General features: G+C 34.5%; 1 protein-coding gene across 1 annotated transcript in view; it reads right to left on the minus strand.

Moving 5' to 3' along the window:
• Positions 1-4,975: 4,975 nt before the first annotated feature.
• KCND2 (potassium voltage-gated channel subfamily D member 2) overlaps positions 4,976-23,618 on the minus strand; it is a 33,177-nt gene continuing 14,534 nt past the window's right edge. The window contains exons 2-6 of the mRNA XM_017856924.1: positions 22,319-22,479; positions 13,691-13,786; positions 12,712-12,804; positions 9,302-9,549; positions 4,976-7,645 (exon numbers count right to left, since the gene is read on the minus strand). Of these exons, the coding sequence (XP_017712413.1) occupies positions 7,468-7,645; positions 9,302-9,549; positions 12,712-12,804; positions 13,691-13,786; positions 22,319-22,479 (776 nt within the window). The 3' untranslated portion in view covers positions 4,976-7,467. The remainder of the gene's footprint in view (positions 7,646-9,301; positions 9,550-12,711; positions 12,805-13,690; positions 13,787-22,318; positions 22,480-23,618) is intronic.

The raw sequence follows: 23,618 nt of genomic DNA on the forward strand, positions 1-23,618 counted from the left end.
TCTGATACACACACACACACACACACACACACACAAACAGGGATGAGTTCTGAGAAACATGTCATGAGGCAATTTTGTCCTCGTGAGAACATCACAGAGTGTACATACACAAGCCTGGATGGTATAGCCTACTACACACCTAGGCTTTATGGTAAAGCCTATTGCTCCTAGGATACAGACCTGTACAGCATGTTACTGTACTGAATACTGTAGGCAATTGTAACACAATGGTGAGTATTTGTGAATCTAAGCATAGAAAAAGTACAGTAAAAATACAGTATTATAATCTGTTGGGACCACCCTCATATATGCAGTCCATTATTGACTGAAACATTGCTATGTGGCCCATGACTGTATGTACTTGTGTATGTACTTGTGTATGTATATATGTATGCCTCATTTTCATAGTGTGGTGTGATTTTTGTATTAGTGTCTATCTGCTGTGTATTAGCAGTTTGGAAAAAACAAAAATTATGTTTTTTATCCTTCTGTATGACAACTTGGGGAACTTTTATTATTTTATAATAAAATTTGTATAATCTTAGAAAATTAAAATTTATAATATAAAATTTATTATATTAAATTTATATAACTTATCAGAATTTGACAATAATAAGCTATATGTGACATTAATTTCCCATACATGTCTTTTAGATCATGATTGTATCTTAATTTCTCATATAAAGAAAGTTTTGGACACAATATTAATATTTACAATGAATAACAAATTTACCATTTGAAAAGTAGAAGGGGAAAGATTGAAGTGGAAAGTAAAGAGATATTATTAATAAGCCAGTATTCTTTTGGAACATAAAACAAGCAAACGATGAAGCCCAAATAAGTTTTATGGGAAGTACTTATATCCCAAGTACCATTTTAAAAGGTACATTAAATTTTCTACAGTTCTGAATAAATCAAATGTCTATGTTTACACCTTTATTGGAGCTTTTTATTTTATTAGGAACAAATAAAATTTTCAATGACCTTCAGAAAAATTTTGGAAATGTTTGTGAGGATGGATTGGAACAACAGGATTGAAAAAAATCCAATTGTATTTTTAATTATATTATATTAACTTGGAATACTGAATTATGCACTTATTTTGCCTGTCAGAATCTCTCTGCACTTTATTTTGTATGTGGTATTAAATGCCAATAGGCACTTTGCTCCTATCTTCTGAAATTTTTTCAGGCAAGACTTTAGGAAGATGCAAAAGATAATGAAGGATGAGAATTGTGGTTATTGATGTTAATTCCAAAATATTTCCGTTTCATGATCAGCCTTCAGGACTTGGACTGTGCACCAATTAAATGCTGCAGGCTATAACTGCGGCCCTAATAAACAACCTTGAAAATTTTGGCAGACCTTATTAAAAAAGGGGAGCAAGTGAGAAATAATAGATGCTCTAACACAGTCCATCTCTGTGACTGGAAAATTAACTAAATGTGTATTCTGTACTGATATGGACTTGTTGGAAAAATATTTGTCAGTTAGGACAGTAATATATTTCCTAGCCAAGTCCCGTTTTATTTTAATTTACCAATAGTCAATTAGGAAGCTGTTGTTATCAGAACACAACAAGATGATAAAATATGTTGGACCTAAGAAAACGGGAAGAGAAAATGATCATCCTTGATAATGACCGCAATCACCAGGGCACAGGTATGTCCAGGCCTCCCTCTGTGTCCCATCCCTATTTCTTTTAATTTCTCTGTTAGCCTAAAAGAAGAAATAACATCAATAATTCGACACAATGGAACTCTGTCATAGAAATACATAATTTAAAATTTTATATTATCTAAATTAGGAAACCCCAGACTCACAATTTTTCAGTGTTAAAGTTTTCTCATCAGAAAATGTGGCTAATAATTACTGAATGCATTGATACATGTGAAGTCATTAGCACTGTGCTTGGCCTATATTTAATATCCAATGAAGTTAACAGTCATTATTGTTATCTTTCCATGGTGGTTGTAATCATCATTATTTAGTGCTCACTGTTAATCTATTGAAGAAAGAAAGTATAAAATGAAAAGGGTGCATTAGCATTTTACTTCTGTGGGTTTACATTTTTTTTTTTTTAACCAGATTGATCGGCAATAAATTAATGCATGTCCAGAATGATCGCTGTGTAAAATTATGATGCACATAACAGTTTTACTTTCAAAATTGTTATATCCTCTGTAATGAAATATTCTGCCTCTCCAAGAAGGTGTCTCTGACTGGGAAATTTAACAAACCTCTCTATCCAATTCAATGTCCACTCAGCCTTGGCTCTTTCAACTCCCTTTCACATGTCTCAGATAAATAGCTTATTCTGTTAATTTTAGGGTTCTGTTCTTCATTTTGCAGGCAGTGTAGGAGATGTCTGAGCAGTATTGATGTATGACTATTAAAAACTGGTAATAGGTTAAGAGAACTTTTGGTGCTGAAATATGTAGCTCTAACCAAGGAATTAAATTGATCTAAACTGAACTTTAAAATTCTGGTTTTTCCTTTTATTTTTTTTAAGACGGAGTCTCCCTCTGTCACCCAGGCTGGAATGCAGTGATGCAATCTCAGCTCATTGAACCTGCACCTCCCAAGTTCAAGCAATTCTCTTGCCTCAGATCAGACTCCTGAGTAGCTGAGATTACAGGCATGCACCAGGACACCTGGCTACTTTTTTTTTTTTTTTTTTTTTTTTTTTTAAGTAGAGATTTGGTTTCACCAGTTGGTGAGGCTGGTCTTGGACTCCTGACTTCAAGTGATCCACCCACCTCAGCCTCCCAAAATGCTAGGATTACAGGCATGAGCCACTGCGCCAGGTCAAAAGTCTGTATTTTCAGTTAGAGTCAAAGCCCAAGGAGGCCCCTACCATCTTGTAGCCCTTGCCAATATCCTACTCTTGTCTTCCAGGGTTCCTCCAAATCTCTCCAAATACTTGTTATCTACTCATTCAATACCCTTCTTCGACCATCCTCTTGCTTTGGAATTGATGTGAACCAACTAGGCCCACCTTATTAGTGAGTGCCCTTTATTACAGACTTACCTTTCTGTTGTCCCAATTACACAGATGTTTCAATAGGATTCATCAGATAATACAATTTGAGGTGTGGTGTTCAGATTCACAGAAGCATTGTGTATTAGTCCTCCTGCAAAACTATTTTAATAGCGTTCTTCACATTCTCTGAAATTATAGTTGAAAAGGTAGAGTGGATACTTGAGAAAGTTTTTTCTTTTAACTTTAACATGATGCGTAAACATGAAGCTCTTCTTCCTTTGGGTTTTGTTTTACCTTTATTGTTTCCTGTTCTTTCTCTGGGCAGGTAGGAATTCATTTGCCCTGCCTGCCAGCCCCCATAGAGACAGAACTATTACCTACTGAAAGAAGGTTTTAATGACGTGATGAAAATATTTTAGAAAGCACCTTGAAGAATAGTATCTTTATGTAACCACTGTTGGAGAGATGTCTTCAGGAGACTGAAGTAGAAGAGTTACTGTCAAAATGGAAAGGTGAAGATTTGAAGTGTAAGATTATGAACAGTAGTGTAAAGAAGAGAGTTGAAATATTTTCCACTAGATAATTCCTTCAAAAGGATTTGATCTGGTTCCTTAATCTGTATTTCTCCATCACGTCTGGCCCATCATCTGTATTCAATGAATTGGATTATATGTAGAATGAATATAGTTATATGACCTAAAGGATTTCCATAGAAAAGCTAGAGAAAAAAGTAATTAGGGAAAGGCAAAGAATAATCTACTACAATAATAATTAATGCTTGAAGATAAAGGAGAAAAAAGGCAGGGCAGGCAGTAAATTGAAAGATTAAAGGTATGCTATGTATTTAATATTATTTTCAACTAAAAATATTTTGTAATAATTGTATTTTAAAACAATCTTAAGCAAAGTCAAAAGCTGTTCAAAACTAGTAATTCCTTAGAAGTAAAAAATCAAACTCTGTAAAGAATATTTTACTCTCCTAATAAAACCAGCTGAAGTAGATACGATTTAAACCTTCATAGATAAAATTTAAACCTTCATTAAAAAAATTCTGTGTGCCTACACAATTGTGTTGAAAATTCAGATGTTTACACAGTGGAGAGTAATAACCATTCTTGTACCAGTGAGTTAATAAAACAAACACCTTAATGAGACTGTAGGGAAGAGAAGATGCCTTTCTTATGAAACTCTGAGGAGTCATCAATTTAATGTCAAGAACCCTTTTTTATTCTTTTGAGCAATGTTACTGGCAGACATATTATAGCTCCCCAGAGACTATTTCTAAGCCAACATTGTGACTAAGTTGAAGGAATAGGGAGGTGTGTTGAACTTTTTAATGCAAAATTGACACCTAATAAATCAAAGGCTATAAATGAAAATAATTAACAGGAAAAGATAGAGACTATCCACCAAGAGGATCATATATATCACCAGTTAAAATCAGTCTTTCTACTAAATAATTTCCTTTGTCTTTTCCTTCTTCTATAAACTCTTAACCTTTGCTTGCTTTTATCCTTTCCAGGATATTAAGGAGAAACCATTAGTGGTTGCATATTAAAATGAATGAAAATCTATGTATATGTGTATGAATAAATTTATATCTACATATACACATACATACACACAAATAGCTAGACAAATAAATCACCCTGCTTTCCTAGATAGAATAAAGCCTTTGATTAAGAATTTAGTTAAGTTCTGACCAAAACAATTACCCCTGAGCTTCTCTGCTTAATGCAAGTAGTGGTGTTTAAGAAGTATATAAGGTTCAGGGACTGGCTTTCCTTAATTGATACTATCTTTTCTGTTACAGTCTCTGCCTTAATTCCCATTACTGGCAAAAGCTACTGTCTCCACCCATTCAGATGAGATTTAAGCATTACTTTCAATTGTTGTGTCCTTTGAGCTGTATGTCTCACAGGGTACTCCCACATGTGTATTATGGATGTGGCATATCCTAATTCCTGGAAAGGAATGAAATCTAACAAAATAGGTCAACAGTCAACATTCTGTCCTGTTCAAGCATGCACATGTTTTATTTAAGTATTCTCCAAAGGTCTATTTTTTTCCAGCATAATGCAGATATTATGCTATCCTTTGAAATAAGATATATGAATTTCAAACAAAATTGTCAAAAACAATGACCTTAGTTACTCCATATGGTACACAGAAATAATTACATTTCACTTACAATACAGATGCACTTAACAGTCATCAATAGTCATTCACCACCAACACAGTATATTTTTAAATCACCTAAAACATCAAAAAGGTTTTTTTCTTTTCCAAAAGCCTAATAAAATTAATAATTTTGGATAAGTGATAAATCAAAAGAGAAGGCAGAATTGTCAATTGAAATAACCTAACTGCATTTTCTTTTATGTAATATTAAGAACATGAAAATAGAACTTCTCATTGGGAATCAAAAGACATAGTAATTCTGATTATGGTTTCCTTAGTCTACTTTTTAGAAAGTTTTCAATAAATGCCATCAGATAAGTTTCACTAGACATTGCTCTAGAAGCACAAAGTGACATGAGGCAGGTGTTAATATAATTGTTAATATTTGTACTGCTGGAATATTAGTAACTTTTTAAAAGATGTACTAGGAATAAAGCCAGTTCTTCCCAAGAGATAGTTGAGTTTATCTTACTTTCAGTCAGCAAATGTTTATTAAGATCTAATATGTGCATAGCACTGTTCTAGAAGCTATTCTAGAAATGGGAAGCAAGGATTTCTGGCTTTACTTGAAAATGGTTGGATTAATCTCTTTTATGACAAAATATGATAAGCATTTAAAATCTCATCTCTAATAGAGGAATAATTATTAACTCTTTCCATGTACAGAAGCTAAGCTTTATTCCTTACAGTGGTGGCTTGGAATGAATAAAAACTTTGCATTTGACTTTAAACTTTTTTACACTGTCACGTGCAGACATGTCTGCTGAAATATTTTAAGGGTGAAAAGTTATCAAAACTTTTCACTTAAATGTACAGAGATCAACTTTGTATCATCAAACTCCTGTCCTCCTGATTTATTGGAGAAAATTGTACCTCGCAATACACAGGAACTTTTCTGAGATAAATTTGTGCTGCCTTCCTGAATGGCGTAGAAAGCATGCTTTCATCAAATATTGCTCAATAAAGCACTCTAGTTTATCTCTACATTTCAGTCCACATTAGTTATTCTCAAAATGTATTCAAGATCTGAGGCAAAATAAATAATACATCAAGTAAGACTCTGAGATGACCGATCCTGTGATATTAGTCCCAGTCAATTCTTTTCATAAAATACATAGTGATAGATCCAGTATCTGGGCTTTTCCATAAACAACAAAGACATTAGTGATAATTTACATGGGTCAACTCCTTTTTTTTCTCATTTTTGACAAGGGGATTGATGACAATCTACTTACCAGATAATTTTTTTTTTTTTGAAATACAAAAGTAGGAAAGTCACTTGAACTACAGTAAACATTAGTCTTGTTGATGATGATAAACCCAATAGAAAGGTGCTATAGAAATACAAGAACAGATAATGCACTGTGTCACAGGTATACAGTGGACCAAAGAATATTACTGAAAAACATTTATGGCACAATAGTTTTGGATTAAAAAGTTACCTAAAACCTGGCCACACCAGAAGTTTTTCTACGAATGTGGCTCTACCGTATCTATAAAGATCTGGAAAGTACAACAACAGAAAAATCCTGATTCCTGATACAACAGTTGTACAATGAATTATTGCAGTTGTAACAGTATCTAGGTGCAAAGTTAAACGATAATTAATACTGAACTATCTGAACACTTTAGATTTACTAATGAGTATCCCCATGAGAAATACTGCAGTTCTAAAAGGAGTTTATTTGCACAGCCCACCATGGAACATGAACACTCAGCTTGTTGTAAGTGCACAGAAATTACCCCTTTCTACAATTATAGTTTATCATGCCTATTCTGAAGACAACATAAAGAAACTGAGATCACTGCTTCAAAGAATTCTAGCATGCATTATGATGGCTTCCTTCAGTCAATACAAATATGTTGTGGTTTTTTTTTCATATGTAATAATCTTCATCATAGCCAATGTTCATGGTTTTAACAGGAAAAAATTTTATCAAAATGTTTTCCATATTTTTTTTGTTTTGCATTCAACTGGAACATTATGTTCAAAGATTTATTTTATTAATTTTATTAAAAAAGAGTTCTGATCATAAGAAGCATCAATAGGCGGCATTTCATTGTGCTCATTCACAAAGTCAAAGGGCCACAGAATATTACTCTGTATAACAGGTCAAACTGTCTAGAAATGCCATTTGGTGGTTTTATTCACATCCTTAAGATTGGAAGCTTTGTTTTTGTTTCATTTCCAACCTTCTTGCTTTGCTGCCTTAATCTGCAGAATATTTGTTTCTTCTTTCTTCTACGTTGAGATTCTTTTCACAGCCAGGACTCAAATTCTCTTAAACCTTATTCCAATTGTCTTACAAAGCAGAAACTCTGACAATATTTCCTCCTGAGTACTCAGGAGATTCTGGCCTATCGTCTCCTTCTGGTGTGGTTACTGGAGGTGTTGGGATGCTTATTATTGCTGTAGTCACATAAGGTTGTTCACAGTTTAGTTTAACACACTCTTCCATTTTGGCATTTAAACTGGATCGGCTGATAGAAAAAAAATATTTAAGAAAGTAAGTTGTTTAGTTAAAATTTTTTCATACAACTGAGGAATATGTGTTGTAATGCTTATAAAACATTTTAATTGTCTAAGGAAAGTTATTATAATTAAAATATCAAACCCCAAATCTTAATCTATGTTAAAGATGAATATAGTCAGTAATTAACATTTAATAAATTTCTAAAAGACAGTTTCACTTGGTTCCATCAAGTATTTATCAAACTAAATGTATTACTAAAAAATGTAAGAAAGAAAGAGCATCGAGTAAGATTTGGATAGCCTGGGCTGAACAAAGTAGTTTTATTCAAGACAGGGCCTCTAAGAGGTTTGAGAAACCACTATGAAAGAGCCATATCACATTGATTTCTTAATTTTTTTGACCACAGAATATTTTTATTTTCATGTCTTTTTGGGATGTACAATGCCCTCAAATCTCTCAACTTAATGATGACCACATATCATAAAAATCAAAAAATTTATCTATTACTATCTAATACTTTAAGGTTTTCCCAAATGGTATCCTTGGATGAATTGTATACTCTATATGGGGAAGGGGATAAAAGGGAAATGAGAGAGAAGGATATACACAGAAGCTTGAACTTAATTATTTTATTTTCATGGAAAACATAATTAAGATGTTTATGTCCTAAGATTTTCTTGCTCAATACTTTTCCGTTGTTGACTTCCTTTTATAAAGGATATAAGACTGCAAAGCTAAAATATCTTTAAGATAGAAGTCTTATGGCTCCTAAGTTTAATTTTCTAGTCCCAGAGACATCCAATTTATGTAAATCAGCATCACCTGAATTCAGAATCTCATCTAGATTTCAACAAAGACTTTTGAATGCCAACAAAGAAGGGGACTGAATTTACAGACTCTAATGCTAAAAACATATGCTATTCAATCTGAAAACAGAATAAAATTATTTTGGCAGAAACTGATATTTTAATGACATATATTGTTTAAGTGTACTACTTTTCTTTTACACATTTGTGGTAAAGACAGTGAATAAGGAAAAGCAAAGGAAAATATCAATATGGAAATTTTACTTAACTTGCTCATGAACTAACCAGAGGCAAACAATTTTAGTACTTCACTTATTTTTTGTATTATGTTGATTTTGTGTTTGATATGGCCAAAAATATCTTTCTGATCAAAATTATATATTGATATAAATGATTTGTGTAGGCAAAGTTTTCATTTTTACTGCTACAGAGAGTGTGTTTGTATATTTTTACGTGCTGTTAAATAACTTTTAGCCATGTTGATCTCAATTTCATTTGACTCTTTTAGTAGTGTCCACCATCATTTCAGGCTATTGAATATATAAGAGAATCCTGAGTATAAAAGTCCTTGCCCAAATGAGAAAAGGTTGTGGAGCAGAAGAGAGAAAAACACATTTGTGTGCACTGAATCATGTTTTCTTCTTTTGACTCTTTGAATACTGATATAATTGCTACTTTTAACCCTTAATGGATATGCAAGTAGAACCATTTTCCTACTTGTTACACTACCAGTTTTGTCTCTTCCTGAACCATAGGAGCTAGAAATTTAGATGCCACATAGGTGACAACATGAGTGCAGAAGACACACCCTGGGAACCAGCACAGGTGTGTAGACAACACAGATTAATCTCAGGTACCTGTTAGATAGAGGCGTTCTCTCCACACATCTGATCTGAATCGTGCTGAGTTCTTGTACACTACCTCGATGGCTTCCTGATACGTTGGCATTTGGGATGCGAAAAGTTTTTTTGTGTCGTCGTGAACAGCAGGTGCTGGTGACTCCCTGTTGTGAAGACAGTGAGGGACTGTGACTTGAAGGACGATTAACAGTTGCAACTTCCATGCAGCTTTCTTCAAAGACTTGTTCGTCCACAAACTCGTGATTCTGTTCCACAGTTGTAAGTAAATGAAGAAACAGAGAAGCACATTTTAAAAAACGAAATACATAGCTTTATTTTTAAAGCTCAAATACGCCCAAGTATAGTTAGACTTGATACAATGGTTAAATAAAACCATTCTCACAAAGATTGACATCAAAACCACTTATTTTTGGCATTTATGTGGAAATATCTTTGTAGTTAAACCTAGAGATTGACATCTGTAGGCTGATTTAGTGTCCCTTTATAGACTAACTTTATCTTGAAATATCATTTATTTATTTAAACATAAAATCTGGAAGGTATAAGCTAAGAAAAAAAAAACTTAAAAAATGAATACAGATAAAACCCACATGGAAGTTATAAATTCTCACTGACTTTATTTTTTAAAACAGGTTGAAATTATGGAAAATAGATTATTTTAATAGGATGCCCCAAGTTAGATTGTCTGTTATATATTAGTAAATATTTTCACTTGGGATTGAAAACATTCCTAAATGAGAAAATGAGACCCCAAGACACTATCCATTTATTTATATGTTCCTCCAAAATACCCAGTGCAGAAAATATGACTTATTAGTTACATAAATAAAATATAATTGTCTGCTGTGAATGTGTCACTTTGTGTTTGACACAGAAGGGATTAGCATTGAAATTTTGTGGCCTTTTTTGTAATCTTTGTGATACATCACTGGCATCACTGGCTGTACTTATGATCTCTGTTTGCATTTGGGGTTTTTCTATCGCTATTTCTTAACTTTTAGCCCAGTAGCAAATAGTAATAGGCATCATTTCATATATCATATTTTGTAGAAACATGGTATCAATTTTGCTTTTAAAATGTTTAACAAAAACCTCCTGAAATGCCTGTGCAAGAATTTCACCTCAGAAATACACAGGAAAACATTTTTGGTCTGAACTACTTGCGAATGACCTCAATTACTACTTTGTTTTTCTTTGCGTGGGTGGGGATAGTCTTATAATGGAAGGTTTGCACATACTAAATTCCACTTAGCCACCTCTCATGCCAAAATATTAGTAAAACAATTGAAGCAAGACACTGGCTAATAAGAAACAGATTATGTTTTAGCTACTCGTTTTGTCATTTCTTTGCTGAGACAAGCATTTTGAAATAAATGAAATTTAACATTCTATTCTTTGAAGTCTAGAGAATAAAATAATCAGATAAGACAGAATTTCATGTCAAATATTAAATTTCAAAGAAAAAATGGTGCACAAAAGATTCACAATCTGTTTTCTTCTCTTACAATGCATGGTTTCACATACCTAAGTTATAATGCATGAGATTCTAATTTATCTCATCAGTGATTGAAAGTGTGGGAGTCATTCTGTTATTAGTTACTATGTACTTTTGTAGGTAGCACAATTTATATTAGTTGGTGTTAAATGGTTTTTGATTTAAAAAAAAAAAGACCTCAAAAAAGGAAAATACAGGGAACAAAAAAGATAAGAATAAAAATATTTTACTTATATATTTCTTTATTTATTTATTGAGACAGAGTCTGGCTCTTGTTGTCCAGGCTGGAGTGCAGTGATACTATCTCAGCTCACTGCAACCTCTGCCTCCCGGGTTCAAGTAATTCTCCTGCCTCAGCCTCCTGAGTAGCTGGGAATACAGGCTCCCGCCACCACGTCTGATGAATTTTTTGTATTTTTAGTAGACCACTATGTATTTTTAGCCTGACCACTATGTTGGTCAGGCTGGCCTTGAACTCCTGACCTCAATTGACCTTCCCACTTCGGCCTCCCAAAGTGCTGGGATGACAGGCGTGAGCCACTGTGCCCGGCCAACATTTTATTATTAACGTATCATTTAACTTTCAAATTTATCCTACTAGGTTATAGACCTGTCCATATCTTTATTTAAAAATGCAAGTATAATCATGTTACTACCTTTTTTAAAACACTTAAATAATTTCCATGAGCTGAAGATCAAAATTGTCCACATGCCTGTAAAGCCGAACATTACCTGGACACTGCCTTTCCCTTCACCTCCTCTTTTGCCATGCTACACTCTCTCCTTCTGACCACCCTCAAATTCTTTCACTTCCTCCTTGGCTGAGTTCTTTCCTTCTTGAGGTACTTATATCACCTGTTAGCCCCTTCATTGCTCTGCCTAGCTAACTTCTAGTCACCCTGCAGGTCTCCACTCAAGTTCCTCCAGGAAGCCTTGCCTGACCTGTCCCCTCATGGCTCTGCCCTCTTTGCTCCCTTGACCAGTGGCACCATTGTTGCTTTCCATGTTCGCTGCTCTTTTCCAGTAACAGCGCTGTCTGGGGTTTTGTTTTATAATGGAGGCTAATGGCAGCAGAGGCCACAACTCATTTCATGGCGTTTCTTGGATCTGGCTTGCTCTTGGGCACATAGTAGGCATGAATGACTCTATTGGTAAATAAGTACATGGACAGGCAATACTTTGGAACTGAGATTACAAATCATGTATCATTCGAGAGTGAGTGAGATGACACAATCCAAATATGGTGAAGATTTTGTTCTGCCCTGTAATCATCATAGACTGTGACTCCTATTTACAAACTGGCTAAGAAATTGGTAGATTTGCCAATGAGGAGGTCCAAATGAGAGCTTGTAAGTGGAGAAATACAGACTCACTCCTTAGCACCCAGGGGCATACCGGTAATTACATGAGTCATTTTTCTAATGAGAATAGTTTCTATTATCTATCTCTATTCATTATGGTTGTGAATGAAACAAATGCTTATATTCCATTGTTCTCTGTTTTTTGTTATTGCTGTTGCTATTCTCTTGATCTAGATGTTAGGTATCCTCGAGCACCAGTAATTTTTTTTCTGTCTAATCAGCATTTTAAGAATCACAAAAAATGATATTGTGTAGGATTTACTGTTGGAAGACCACTCTTCATCTGTATTAACCGACTTCTTAGACTAGAGTTAAGATAGCGGCTAAGAATAAAACATTCTAAATAAGTTTCTAAAATACTTTCCAAGTTGAAATGTCATTACAGTCTTTCAAAATAATTTCAAATATTGTGAGGTTTTGGTTTGTTTGTTTTTTAGCATGTTGTCCAGTAATGCAGAGAGTGAAATCACACTCGGAAGCATGAAGTATGCACAAAAGCAAATGGAATTACTGTCGGAGAGCAGAGGAAGGCAGTCATACTGTCTCCTTACCGTGGTTTTTTCCAGGCAGTGAAGCAGGTGGTGGTGCTGGGTTTCAAAGCTGGAGCCGGATTTGCTAACAAAAGCCTGCTCATCCTCTGAGGACTGTTAACAAAGAGAAGACAGAAGAGCTTTCTATTTTATTTGCAAACAACTCGAACCTCAGCTACACATTTCCACAGAGAGATCTGCTCTATTAACTGGCAACATTTTATTTTTTTTTAACTAGAAAGGAACAAATGTGCAGTTCCTGTTAAGTTGGATGATCGGCATTTACAATTTCATCAAATGAATGGTCTGGTCTTTTAGACATGCCTCTTTGAATTGAAATTTTAAATCTCTTTTACTCATTCAACTACCAACTATGTTTGTAAGATGGGAAGCTGTTATGTTTTGATGATCAAATTTAACCTAGTGCTTAGCAAATTTTGAAACCGTGATCATGCGCACGTAAATAAAAACTATTTTGTAAGTAAAGATTGGAATCCTAAATATTAAAGGAAAATTCTGGGGTAAAAATAAATTTTCTCAAATTGTAGTTTATGCCATATGATCTTCCTAACGTTGAATGTTGTTCCCTCTTCGTTATGAAGTAAAAGACACCATGTTAGCCACCCACCTCAACCCTTGATCCAGTTGAATGATAAGAAAGATAAATTTGAAATAAAAAAAAGAATTAGGCATTTGAATTATTGAGTATGTTTTTTTAACCTTTACCATGTTAATAAGAGACAATGTAGAAACATTGCCTAATGATGAATAGTCATCATGATTCACTGGCAATATTTCATAGTGCACTTTCTAACCTTCTACAGCCAACGAGGATGTATAGGGTGAAGTTATATATAAAAAAAAAACAAACAAAAAAACACTTTTGTTGTTTGGATAGCCATCGTCATAATTAGCCACAATAAAATTATATGGAAGTAGAACTAAATCAATCTCAAACCAATAAAATGAACATTAAAAAAAGAGATGTGCTTGATCGTACCTGCAGCTGATTACTGAGTAAACCATTCCGTTTGCTCTGCATGTAAGCATTTGCACTTCCACTCTTGGCTGCCCGGATCCTGGCCAGTCTAGCTTTCTACAGGAGAAGAAAAATAAATATTCCGTTAACATTTACGAACTGTTTCCTTAAAACAGTGAACGAACTCTTGTATAATCCTATTGTCAGCCTACATATTTTTAAAAGTAAGCCAGCTTTTCAAATGCAACTATTGAAAATTACCTCTCTACCTTTTTAAGTGCTTTATTTCAGTTAATATTTATCAGTAAAATCAATGAACTACCTTGGAGCTGGCTTATGCCTTTAAAAATTATAATTAAGTCTTTACAGTAAGATCAAGTTATTTCATTATTGTTTCTTTCAATTGTGTCAAAAGAAAAATAGCAGTATTACTTTACGTACCTATCTGAGTAACTTAATGAAATGAAGACTGGTAGCTCAGGAAACCAGCTGCCAAATCCTTTTTGTTTAAACTAATGTCCTTGAAAAATTAGTAATTAAATACCAAGAACTGATTGCCTTCCTTCCTTTTTTTTTTTTTTTTAATAAGAACCACTGTTCATCTATATCTGCATCCTCCAATATAAAATTGTATTTTTGCAATTATCCTTTAAGTTAGTCAAGGTAGATCCATGCCAAACAACATGGACTCTCTCTCTAAACAAACAAACAAACAAAAACAAACAAAACCAACTCTGAATTTATCTACTTTGTCTACCAGCACGGGTCCACACAACTGTATGCGCATCTGATTTGTATTTCACTCTTGGATTGGCTGAAATGAAGAACATAGTGAGCCTATCCAGAGAGATTTAAACATTTTTTTTCATTTTTAAAGCTTTTTTGTGTGTGTGTCTGTAGATAATATCCTTCAATGTAGAGGGTTTAGGTGACCAGTCCAATTGTTCCTCTAAGTTACAGTGAGATCCCTAAAGTGAAAGTACTAGGCATCTGGCTGTGTAGCCAGATTTCTGATATTCCATTCTACTTTCTAACTGCTGTTATTGATGCATATTTAGACTGTTATGGAAAGAGTCCTGTTTTCCCTTCCTGGAGATCACTATTTTGGTGATCATTCTATTTGTATTACATGTAGCTGGCAAGTGTATGTAAAACAGAGACTGGGATGGCTTAGATAAGTTTCGTGTAAGCTTAACTCACAAAATTTCTTCTTTTTCCCTTCTAAACAATCCCGAAAAATACTATCTTTAGTCTCAAGACCTGGAATGCTCTTTTAATAAAATTTTAAAATTATCTAGATTTTAAATGAAAAATAAATATATACATATGACAAAATTTTTAATACTACAGAAGTGCATGCAAACAATTGTCTGTGACCCTGGAGCCATCCCACTACTAGGCTTCAGAATCAATCATTGGTAATATTTCTAGAGAATCCTGTGAGAAATTTTCTAAGCATAAAAGAGCAAGTATATATATTCACATGTATATACACATACATTTTTACTCCAGAGAATACTCCTCACACTCTTCTGCATTTAGTTGTGTTTTTAAATTACATCTTGGAACTCCTTCCATATATACATGTAAAGATCCACCTCATTTTCTATGAATGTATAATACACCACGGTATAAACAAAGAAGTATTTATTTACCAGGCCAACTACCAATTAATTTTTAAAGCAGTTTGGCAACTATAAGCAATGCTGCCTGCTTTGAATATGATGATGAGCTTATCTACAAGACATATTTCTGAAAGCAAAATTATTCCTGGACCAAAGACAGTGCACGTGTGTGTGTGTGTGTGTGTGTGTGTGTGTGTGTGTGTGTTTCTTTTGTTAAGTCTTACCAAATTTCCCTCCAAAGTTATTGTACCAAGATGCCTTTCACATGTATCATTTGAGAGTAGCACTGAGATGTTTGAAGCTCTCAAAATCGCATTAAGATATCATCTGTCTTTAACACCACCCTTCCTCCCTTCCTTCCTAAATTTATTCTTCCTGTATGCTGACTCCAGGTTAAAATAATATACTTTGTACAAAGATCATATTTATAAATGATGAGAAAATTAGACAAATTTCATTCTTTGTTGGAAACATAATGTTTAGATCAGTCAAAATACTGACACAATAGTAGAGAATGAAGTTGGAAGGTAGAAAATTTTTAACTTCAAAAGCTGGGCGGCAGTTTCAGGATTTCAGACCAGACTCAGTAACAATAGCAAGTGACAAGGACACTTGGAAACGACTCAGAATTAGCCTAATAATTCAGAAATAAGAAATTTATATATTTGTTTCCAAAAAGGGATTATTGTTGAAATTTCAGTCTTAGTCTTTTTAGTCTCCTGGAACATTCATTGCCTTTCTACTCCAGACTCCTGACTCCTCCCCCCCTCCCTCCCTTCATTCTCTAAGCATTCAGCAGCAGCATTGGGTGATACTGTTTTCCTTTATTAAGGAAACATATACATTAACCAAAAATACTCTCCAGCAAAATAAAATGACATATATTTCTCATCATGTAATGGGAAGCCTACATATGGTAGAAAACACTACTGTAGAAGTAGTTGTGGGCTTAGGGACAAAAAAGAAGTTGCTTTAGAGACAGACTATCCATTTATGCTAAGTCATGCACTGTGTTAGAAAAATAACTTCCCATCTCAATTTCAATCATGGCTTTTCTTTGACCCGACTACAATTCCATAGGAGTTAATTGGTTTAATTGGTCTTGTGGAGCACCACAATAAATGCCTGTTGAATACTAGCCTTTATGACTTGTGATTATCTCTTTGGTTCCAGCAGGTAATTGAGGGAAATTATTTCACAAAGACATTTTAGAAAATCATTTTACTTCTGACCCTCTCAGTATGACAATCTTGGCAGCGCCGATTATGTAATTGGGAGGTTAAGAGAAAGCCATCTGCTGGTAAAAAGAAACGTATTCCTTTCAGTCTCTTACCCCTGACCCTTTTAGGACATACAACTTCTGGCATGGCAAAGTATCAGCAAATAATATGGAAGTTAGATAAAAGTTTCAGTAAGTACTTTATCTTAGCTGTATGAAAAGTAGGAGACTTCTTAAATTTTAATTAAAGCAAGGTTTACATTTTCAGTGTAAAAAAAGCATTATAGTTATTTTCAAATAATTTATTTGCCTTAAATGGTGATAGTGTTTGGAGAAAAGTTGTCTGTCTCATAAACATATTCTTCCTATGCATCCTGCTTCTTCATAGCAGCAGTTTTTGTCTAATCATCTAATCTTAGCAGGATTTCTCAAAGTTGGTTCCAAGGAATTCGTAAGTGTCAAAAGTAAAATCTAAATCAAACCGATGAAGCAAAGGACTGGTTCTGTGGTCAAGAAAAGGCTGGGAAATGCTGAGGTGTTAAACAGGTTTCTTTGCTCTTGGGTTCTTCACACCATATGACATTGTTGATGATCACTGTGAGGAGAACAGGGATATGTAGTCTGCAAGTTTCCTCAAACTAATTTGACATAGAAATCTTGTATTGTGAAGTACTCACAGGTTAGAATGCAGTGGAACACAATGAGTTTTATCAAGTAGATTGCTTTTTAATTACGCGAAGTGACATAAACTTTACAGTGTATGTGTGGAACGGATGGTGGAAGTCAATCTGAGAAGGATCTATGAGCTAAACACGGCTGAGACACTGATTTCCTTAAATGGTCAGTCATTTCTAGATGAAGTATGAGGTAGATTAAAGGAAGTTATTGGGCCATCTTGTTACTAAATCGCAAAATATTTTGAAAAATAAAGGTATCCTAGGCAGCCTTAAAAGTGAGGTAAAGAAGGTGTTTCTCTTTGGTAATTCCTTATTCCTCAAATACTTGCCCCCACACTCCCTGTAACATACATTCTGGAAATTCTGCTTCCAGTTGTTCCTTTCATTTAAGGCTTAGTAAAATGCCTCAGGTGGAGGTAGCATATTAAACTTTATCATCTTTTAGAAGTTTAAGACATTTATTGGAATCTTTTTACTTGCTAAGAAAAAATAACTGTGCTAGAAATGAGACAAGTTAGTACCAAACAACAATAAAAAGAGAGGAAAGAAGTCAGTGGCAGACAGTGGAATATTCCTAGGTCCAGAACTTGGTTAATCCTGGAGATGGCAGGGCTAAGTAGAAAAAGGCTGGGATTTGGGTCAGTGGAAGAGGCTAAGCAATGAGAGATCTGCAAGAGGATTCCATGTTGGAAGGGGTGAGAACTGAAAGAGAATATAGGAAGGCATCCGCGACCAAATTCTTGGGTGGAATTAGGAGCTGCGTAATTTTGTTTTTAATAGTAGATAGCCTAAGAGATCACTCTCAGGTTCTAGCAAGTAGTTATTTCTTGCTTTTTCATTATTCTACTTAAAAAAAAAATCTTTCATTTGGACATTGCTGAATGTACTAGGCAGTGGTTCTCAAAATGTGGTCTCCCAAACGGCAATATCAGCATCACCTGGGAATTTATTAGCAAATGTTTAGGTTCTAACCCAAAACTACAGAGTCTGATGTTTTGGGAGTAGGGCTCAACAATCTTTTTTTTTTTCTTTTTCAGATGATTCTAAACTTTGAAAACCACCCTAGCAGGGTATGATAAATGGCAGATTACATATGGGTAGTACCTTTCTAAGTCAGTGTGAAAATTTTAATGTGAAAATTAAAAATATTACACCATACATTGGCTCATTGATTCTAAACTTCTCACTGCATTTAGAATTATCTACAGGAATACCTTAAAATAGTAATAGTTCAAATAATACTAGAATTGTTTTGCCTTGGACTTTAATCACTAGGTTTGTGAGGATGAGAAAGTTATCTGTAAAATGGAAATAGTATACTTCCTTTGCAAGTTGATTGTGAATGTTACAAGAAACAGATATAAAACACTTGGGACATTCTAGAAACTAGTGAGGGGTTTTGTTGTTGCAATTTGTATTATTAAATTATAACTATAATTACTACTATGATTATTCTGTGATAATTACTCACAGGTTAGCCTGTGAGTATGCAGATGATTAGGTGATGTGATCCATATTTTAAAAGAGCTGCTTCAAAATATCAACCTTCCACTCGTCATTGCATTAATCTAGCTTTATTTTGGCTAATACATTCTACTCAGTAAATATTTATAGAATAACTAAGAGAATCAATAAATCTATTAAAATACAATTACCAAGGGTGGGAGTGGAGGAGAGGTGTCACGGTTTAGGCCTATATCCACCAGCATGTCAGTATGTGCTAGAAATGAGACAAATTAGTACCCAACAACAACAAAAAGAGAGGAAAGAAGTCAGTGGCAGACAGTGCAATATTCCTAGGTCCAGAACTTGGTTAATCCTGGAGATGGCAGGGCTAAGCAGAAAAAGGGCTGAGATTTAGTTAAGACTTTATCAATGATTGATAGAAATGGGGTAAATGATGTATTCCCTGTAAACAGCAGGAGTGGGTAGCAAAAGCATGAAGGGTATTGCAAATGGAAGAATCTAGAAGAAGGAAAGTATTTCTGATGGTGATGATGGGAATGTTCTTAAATTAATACTGTGTCTATTTCATGCTTTTGCTTGGTCTTGGCGTGGCAATTGAATTAAACAACAAAAATATGGTCTAAAAAAACCATTTTGTAACATTACTTTTATTAGTTGGACTGATGTTTTTACTGAATTGAATGTTTACTTGACTGAATTAGCTGGTTATTTTTGCATAACTTTAATATTTGGCACATAGCCCAGTCCCAGATAAATTTAAACTGTCTTAGCCTAATGGGCATTTGTTCTGCTTTTTTTCCCCCCTAATCTCTTGGGAACGAAAATAGGAAACATCCTTTGGTAACTTATTTAGTTCATATTCACTGTTCTTTCTTAGAAGATTATGTTCAGTTTATTGGTCACAGTCTACATACTAGACATATTATACTTGGTTATTATATTTGACTTTATTAATCCAATTTTCTAATAGTAAAACTCTGTAAAATTCATTGCATTATGGCAGAAACTAAAATATAGCAAATATTTTAAAGATTCCTAAAAGCATTCACAAAATATACTTTTCAATTAGTGTACTTTTAGAATGTCACATTACTTACTTTTGATTTCTAAATGTATTTTAGTATTAATATTTAGTAGACCAAAAGGCTTCTAAAATACTCTAAGGTTTTCTTTATTATTTCTTTGTTGCAGATGACAAACTCTGAAGAAATACAGGTGTTTGGGAAATTGGTTTACCAGAAATTTAGATTTGTGCTTCCTATAGTTTTCATATAGTTGGCTCTTACACTAAAGGAGAAATGTCTAGAATGGAGATAGATGGGTGGTTGAAAGTTAAACTTTTAGTAGGATCCTGTTACTTTAGACAATGCGCAATTGTACCCAGTGGAGGGACTGGACTGTATGGGCAGTGTCACGACTGTGGTGCTTGAAGGTCCTTGGTGGTGGGGTCAGTTGTGGCTGAAACCCCTTTACCTCTGCTTGCCAAGGGTATGTATTCCCTACATAAGACTACAACTGTCCAGAGGGTGCCTTTTTCTACTCCTCCCTATTCATTAGATGATCAGTTCTCTATATCCATGTTGACTGGACTACTTCTAACTCTTCTCTGTAATAATTAAAGACTAGACATTCGTCCAAAAATGAAGGGTTCCATAAAGCAAGTAACTACAGGACTTGGAAAAGTGATTCTTTGCTAAAGGAAGAAGATCGTTGACAGTGGGCATAAATTAGTTCTCTGGACAAATACGCTGTGTGGCCACACTGATTAACTAGAACTTTCCAAAGACTTACTTCATGAGATTGTATACTTTACTCAAGAGGCTGACATTGTTCATATGTGTGTTTAAGATCCTGTTCTGGAATTACCTACAAAGCCAGTGAATAACTACACCAAAGCCTCTCATAGTATTTTGTGGTTATAACACATCACCCAGGTTGTGCATCCACTTTAGTCATGATTATGAATAGTTTTGGATGTTTTTTAAAAAAATGAATCTATCCTTAAAGGACAAAGATATAATGACTATGAAGAATACTGGAAATACAGTGCCATAAGCCCAAAGGAAACTATGGAAGAGATTTCCAAGATTGTTTCTAAGCAACAAGGGCCCTGCCTCTCAAGGTAACTATTTTGACAAGGATTGGGGAAGGGAAGTATGATAACATTTACATAGCTTTTCTGAGAGGCATCCTATCATAGTGTTTGTGTGTATGAACCTGGGAGCCAGACTAGCTTGGATGGAGTGGTGGATCTCCAACTCAACAGGTATGTGACCTTACAATTGCTTAATTTGGGAATACTGGAGAATTCCCATCTATAAAATGAGGATAATAATGGTAACTAACGGCTAGAGTTTTCATGAAGGTTGTATGTGTTGACTCAAGTTAGCCTAAAGTTGCCTCCTTACATATTTTAAATTTAGCCTAAAGGTTTCTCTATGCATAGTGAACTGTAACTTAAATGGAGGAGTAAACAGACTGCAACCCACTCTTGTGTCAACCACTGAGTTTTGGCCAATCAAAGGGGGTCAACTGTTCCAATGGTGTTCAAATAAGGCAAACGCTGAGCTATAATCATTACAACTGTTTCTGTACCTCACTTTTTGTTTTCTGTATGTCACTTTCCTTTTACTGCCTGTAAATATTTTTCTACCGTGTGGCTGTGCTGGAGTTTCTGTGCTTACTCTGGCTTGAAAGGCTGCCCAATTCATGAATAGTTCTTTGCTCAGTTAAAGTTTTCAATTTAATTTGGCTAAGGTTTGTCTTTTAACATCTGAATTCTTTTGTGAAAAACATTAGGCTAATGTCTGGCACATATAAACCACAAGTAAACATTAAATATTTATAATATGATGTGGTTATATAAATTTACATATACTTGTATATAATCTTAATCTTATTATTTATTATTTTCCCCATTTTATAGTTGAGTGTACACTATGCTTATTCTTGAGGGATTAATTGGCATGAAGTTCAAACAAACGGTAAGCTGCTAGGATGAGAATAAAACTCAGCCCCAGATGATCAGATTACTTCCTGTGTCAACTATGTAAAATATCTGAGACACATTTTGGTGCCCTTTAATAACCCTCATCTACTGGAACCAGCTTGACCCTTGATAGATACAGACTCAGTGAATCAGATCTAGAAATCTGATTTTAATAAAATTTGCCAAGAATCTGTTTCTGATTTTGCTACTGTCATTAGTGCTGTTCATCAGATATTTCTTATTTTCTGCTTCTGGTCCCATAGTAGAATTGTATTTTCCTGCCTACTTTGAAATTAGACACTGCTGTGTGATTTGCTTTGGTTAATGCAATAGACAAGAAAGTGACTCAAACCACTTCCAGGAGGGGCATTAGGAAGCCGTGTGTGATTCATCATGCCCTTTACTCCTCCTGGAGACTGCAGAAGTACACTGTCAAGATGGACTCTCTATTCTCTGGACAAGTAATGGACTTGTAGCATGATTCAGAAGTATTGCTTATTGTTTTAAGCCACTGAGATGTTAGGCTTCTTTTTAGTGTAGAATAACCTACTCGGTCCTGATTGATGCACATACTGACCAATCCAGAGCACTGAATAACCGTTAAGAACTATTAAAGCTCATTATAAAAAGTGGGAAGTGCTAAACTATGGTTGCATAGAGCTGAATACGCACCTTCTGTGCCCTTCGTTTGTCTGCTCGTTGATTCTGGTGGTAGATACGACTGAAGTTGGATACAATCACCGGAACGGGTAGAGCAATGACCAAGACCCCACTCAGCGAACAGATAGAACCAAAATCTTCCCTGCTATGGTTTTGGCACCATGTCACCATACCTGGGTTAAAGAAAAAAAATACGTATATTGTTTTAAGTCACAGAAAGACATTTCTACCTGAAACTAGAATTTTTTGCTTTAAGTCAAATGATTTTTTAGACATGTCTATTTCTACTTTGTGACTACAATATACATGGCTTCAGATGTTAATGTCAGAAATTATAAATATATGAATATAAAAATTACCTTTCAACCTTGTAGAAAATGATTCTAACATTAAGGAATCTTTTTGATTGGAAAATATGTTAAGTCAGATGATGTAACGATAGCTGTTCAATTTTTCCTTTATATGCTGTGACATAGTTCTTTACATTTATTTAATACTCAATAATTCTATGCTGAAATTTATAGTCTGGATAACACAATTTTCCACTTAGTTTTTTTTCAACATTCAATTGGTTATGAAATTTAAGTAGAAAAAGTAGCACATCACATTCCTTTCACCAGATGTCATCATTTAAAAAATAAACTTTTCAAGGCCCCCATTAACCTTCACTTGTGAAATCTAATGGCTGTTTCTCCATAAAAATCTAACTCAGTCTCTCATTTGTAGCTTATTAGTTGACTATTCTCTCCTTGAAAGACTCCTTTCATTCTTGGCTTTAGTATTAGCAAATATTCTTATTCTCCCGTCTACCTCATTGGCTACCACTTCTCCATCTTTTTTTCTGCCTCTTTTCCCCTTATCCGATTTCTAAACCTTAGAGTACTTTAGGTCTCAGTCTTCAGTCCTCTTATCTTCTCCATATAAACCCACTTCGTATGTGACTTTGTCCAATCTCATACCTTAAAACTATCTCCATGCAGCTGACACTCTGACTTATATTGACAGCCATGATGTCTCTCCTGAAAACCAGATTCATATCTCGAGTAGTCTGGTCTGATTATTTCTACCCCTGGATGCCTAAGAACCCATTAAAATTTAAATCAGACAAAATGGAACTCTTATTTACCTAGCTTCCTCTGCCTCTCTCAAATCTTTTCCTCCCACAAGTCTGCCACCTATAATTAAACAGAACCACCACCATGCAGTTGTTCATACTAAAACTGGAAGAGCCATCGCCTTAATTGCCAGTATCAACATTTCATCTCTTAGCTGGTCTTCTTGTCTGTGGACAAACCAAATTGTATCCCATTCA

Source organism: Rhinopithecus bieti, unplaced genomic scaffold, assembly GCF_001698545.2.
Source record: "Rhinopithecus bieti isolate Rb0 unplaced genomic scaffold, ASM169854v2 scaffold_42380, whole genome shotgun sequence".
Taxonomy (NCBI): domain Eukaryota; kingdom Metazoa; phylum Chordata; class Mammalia; order Primates; family Cercopithecidae; genus Rhinopithecus; species Rhinopithecus bieti.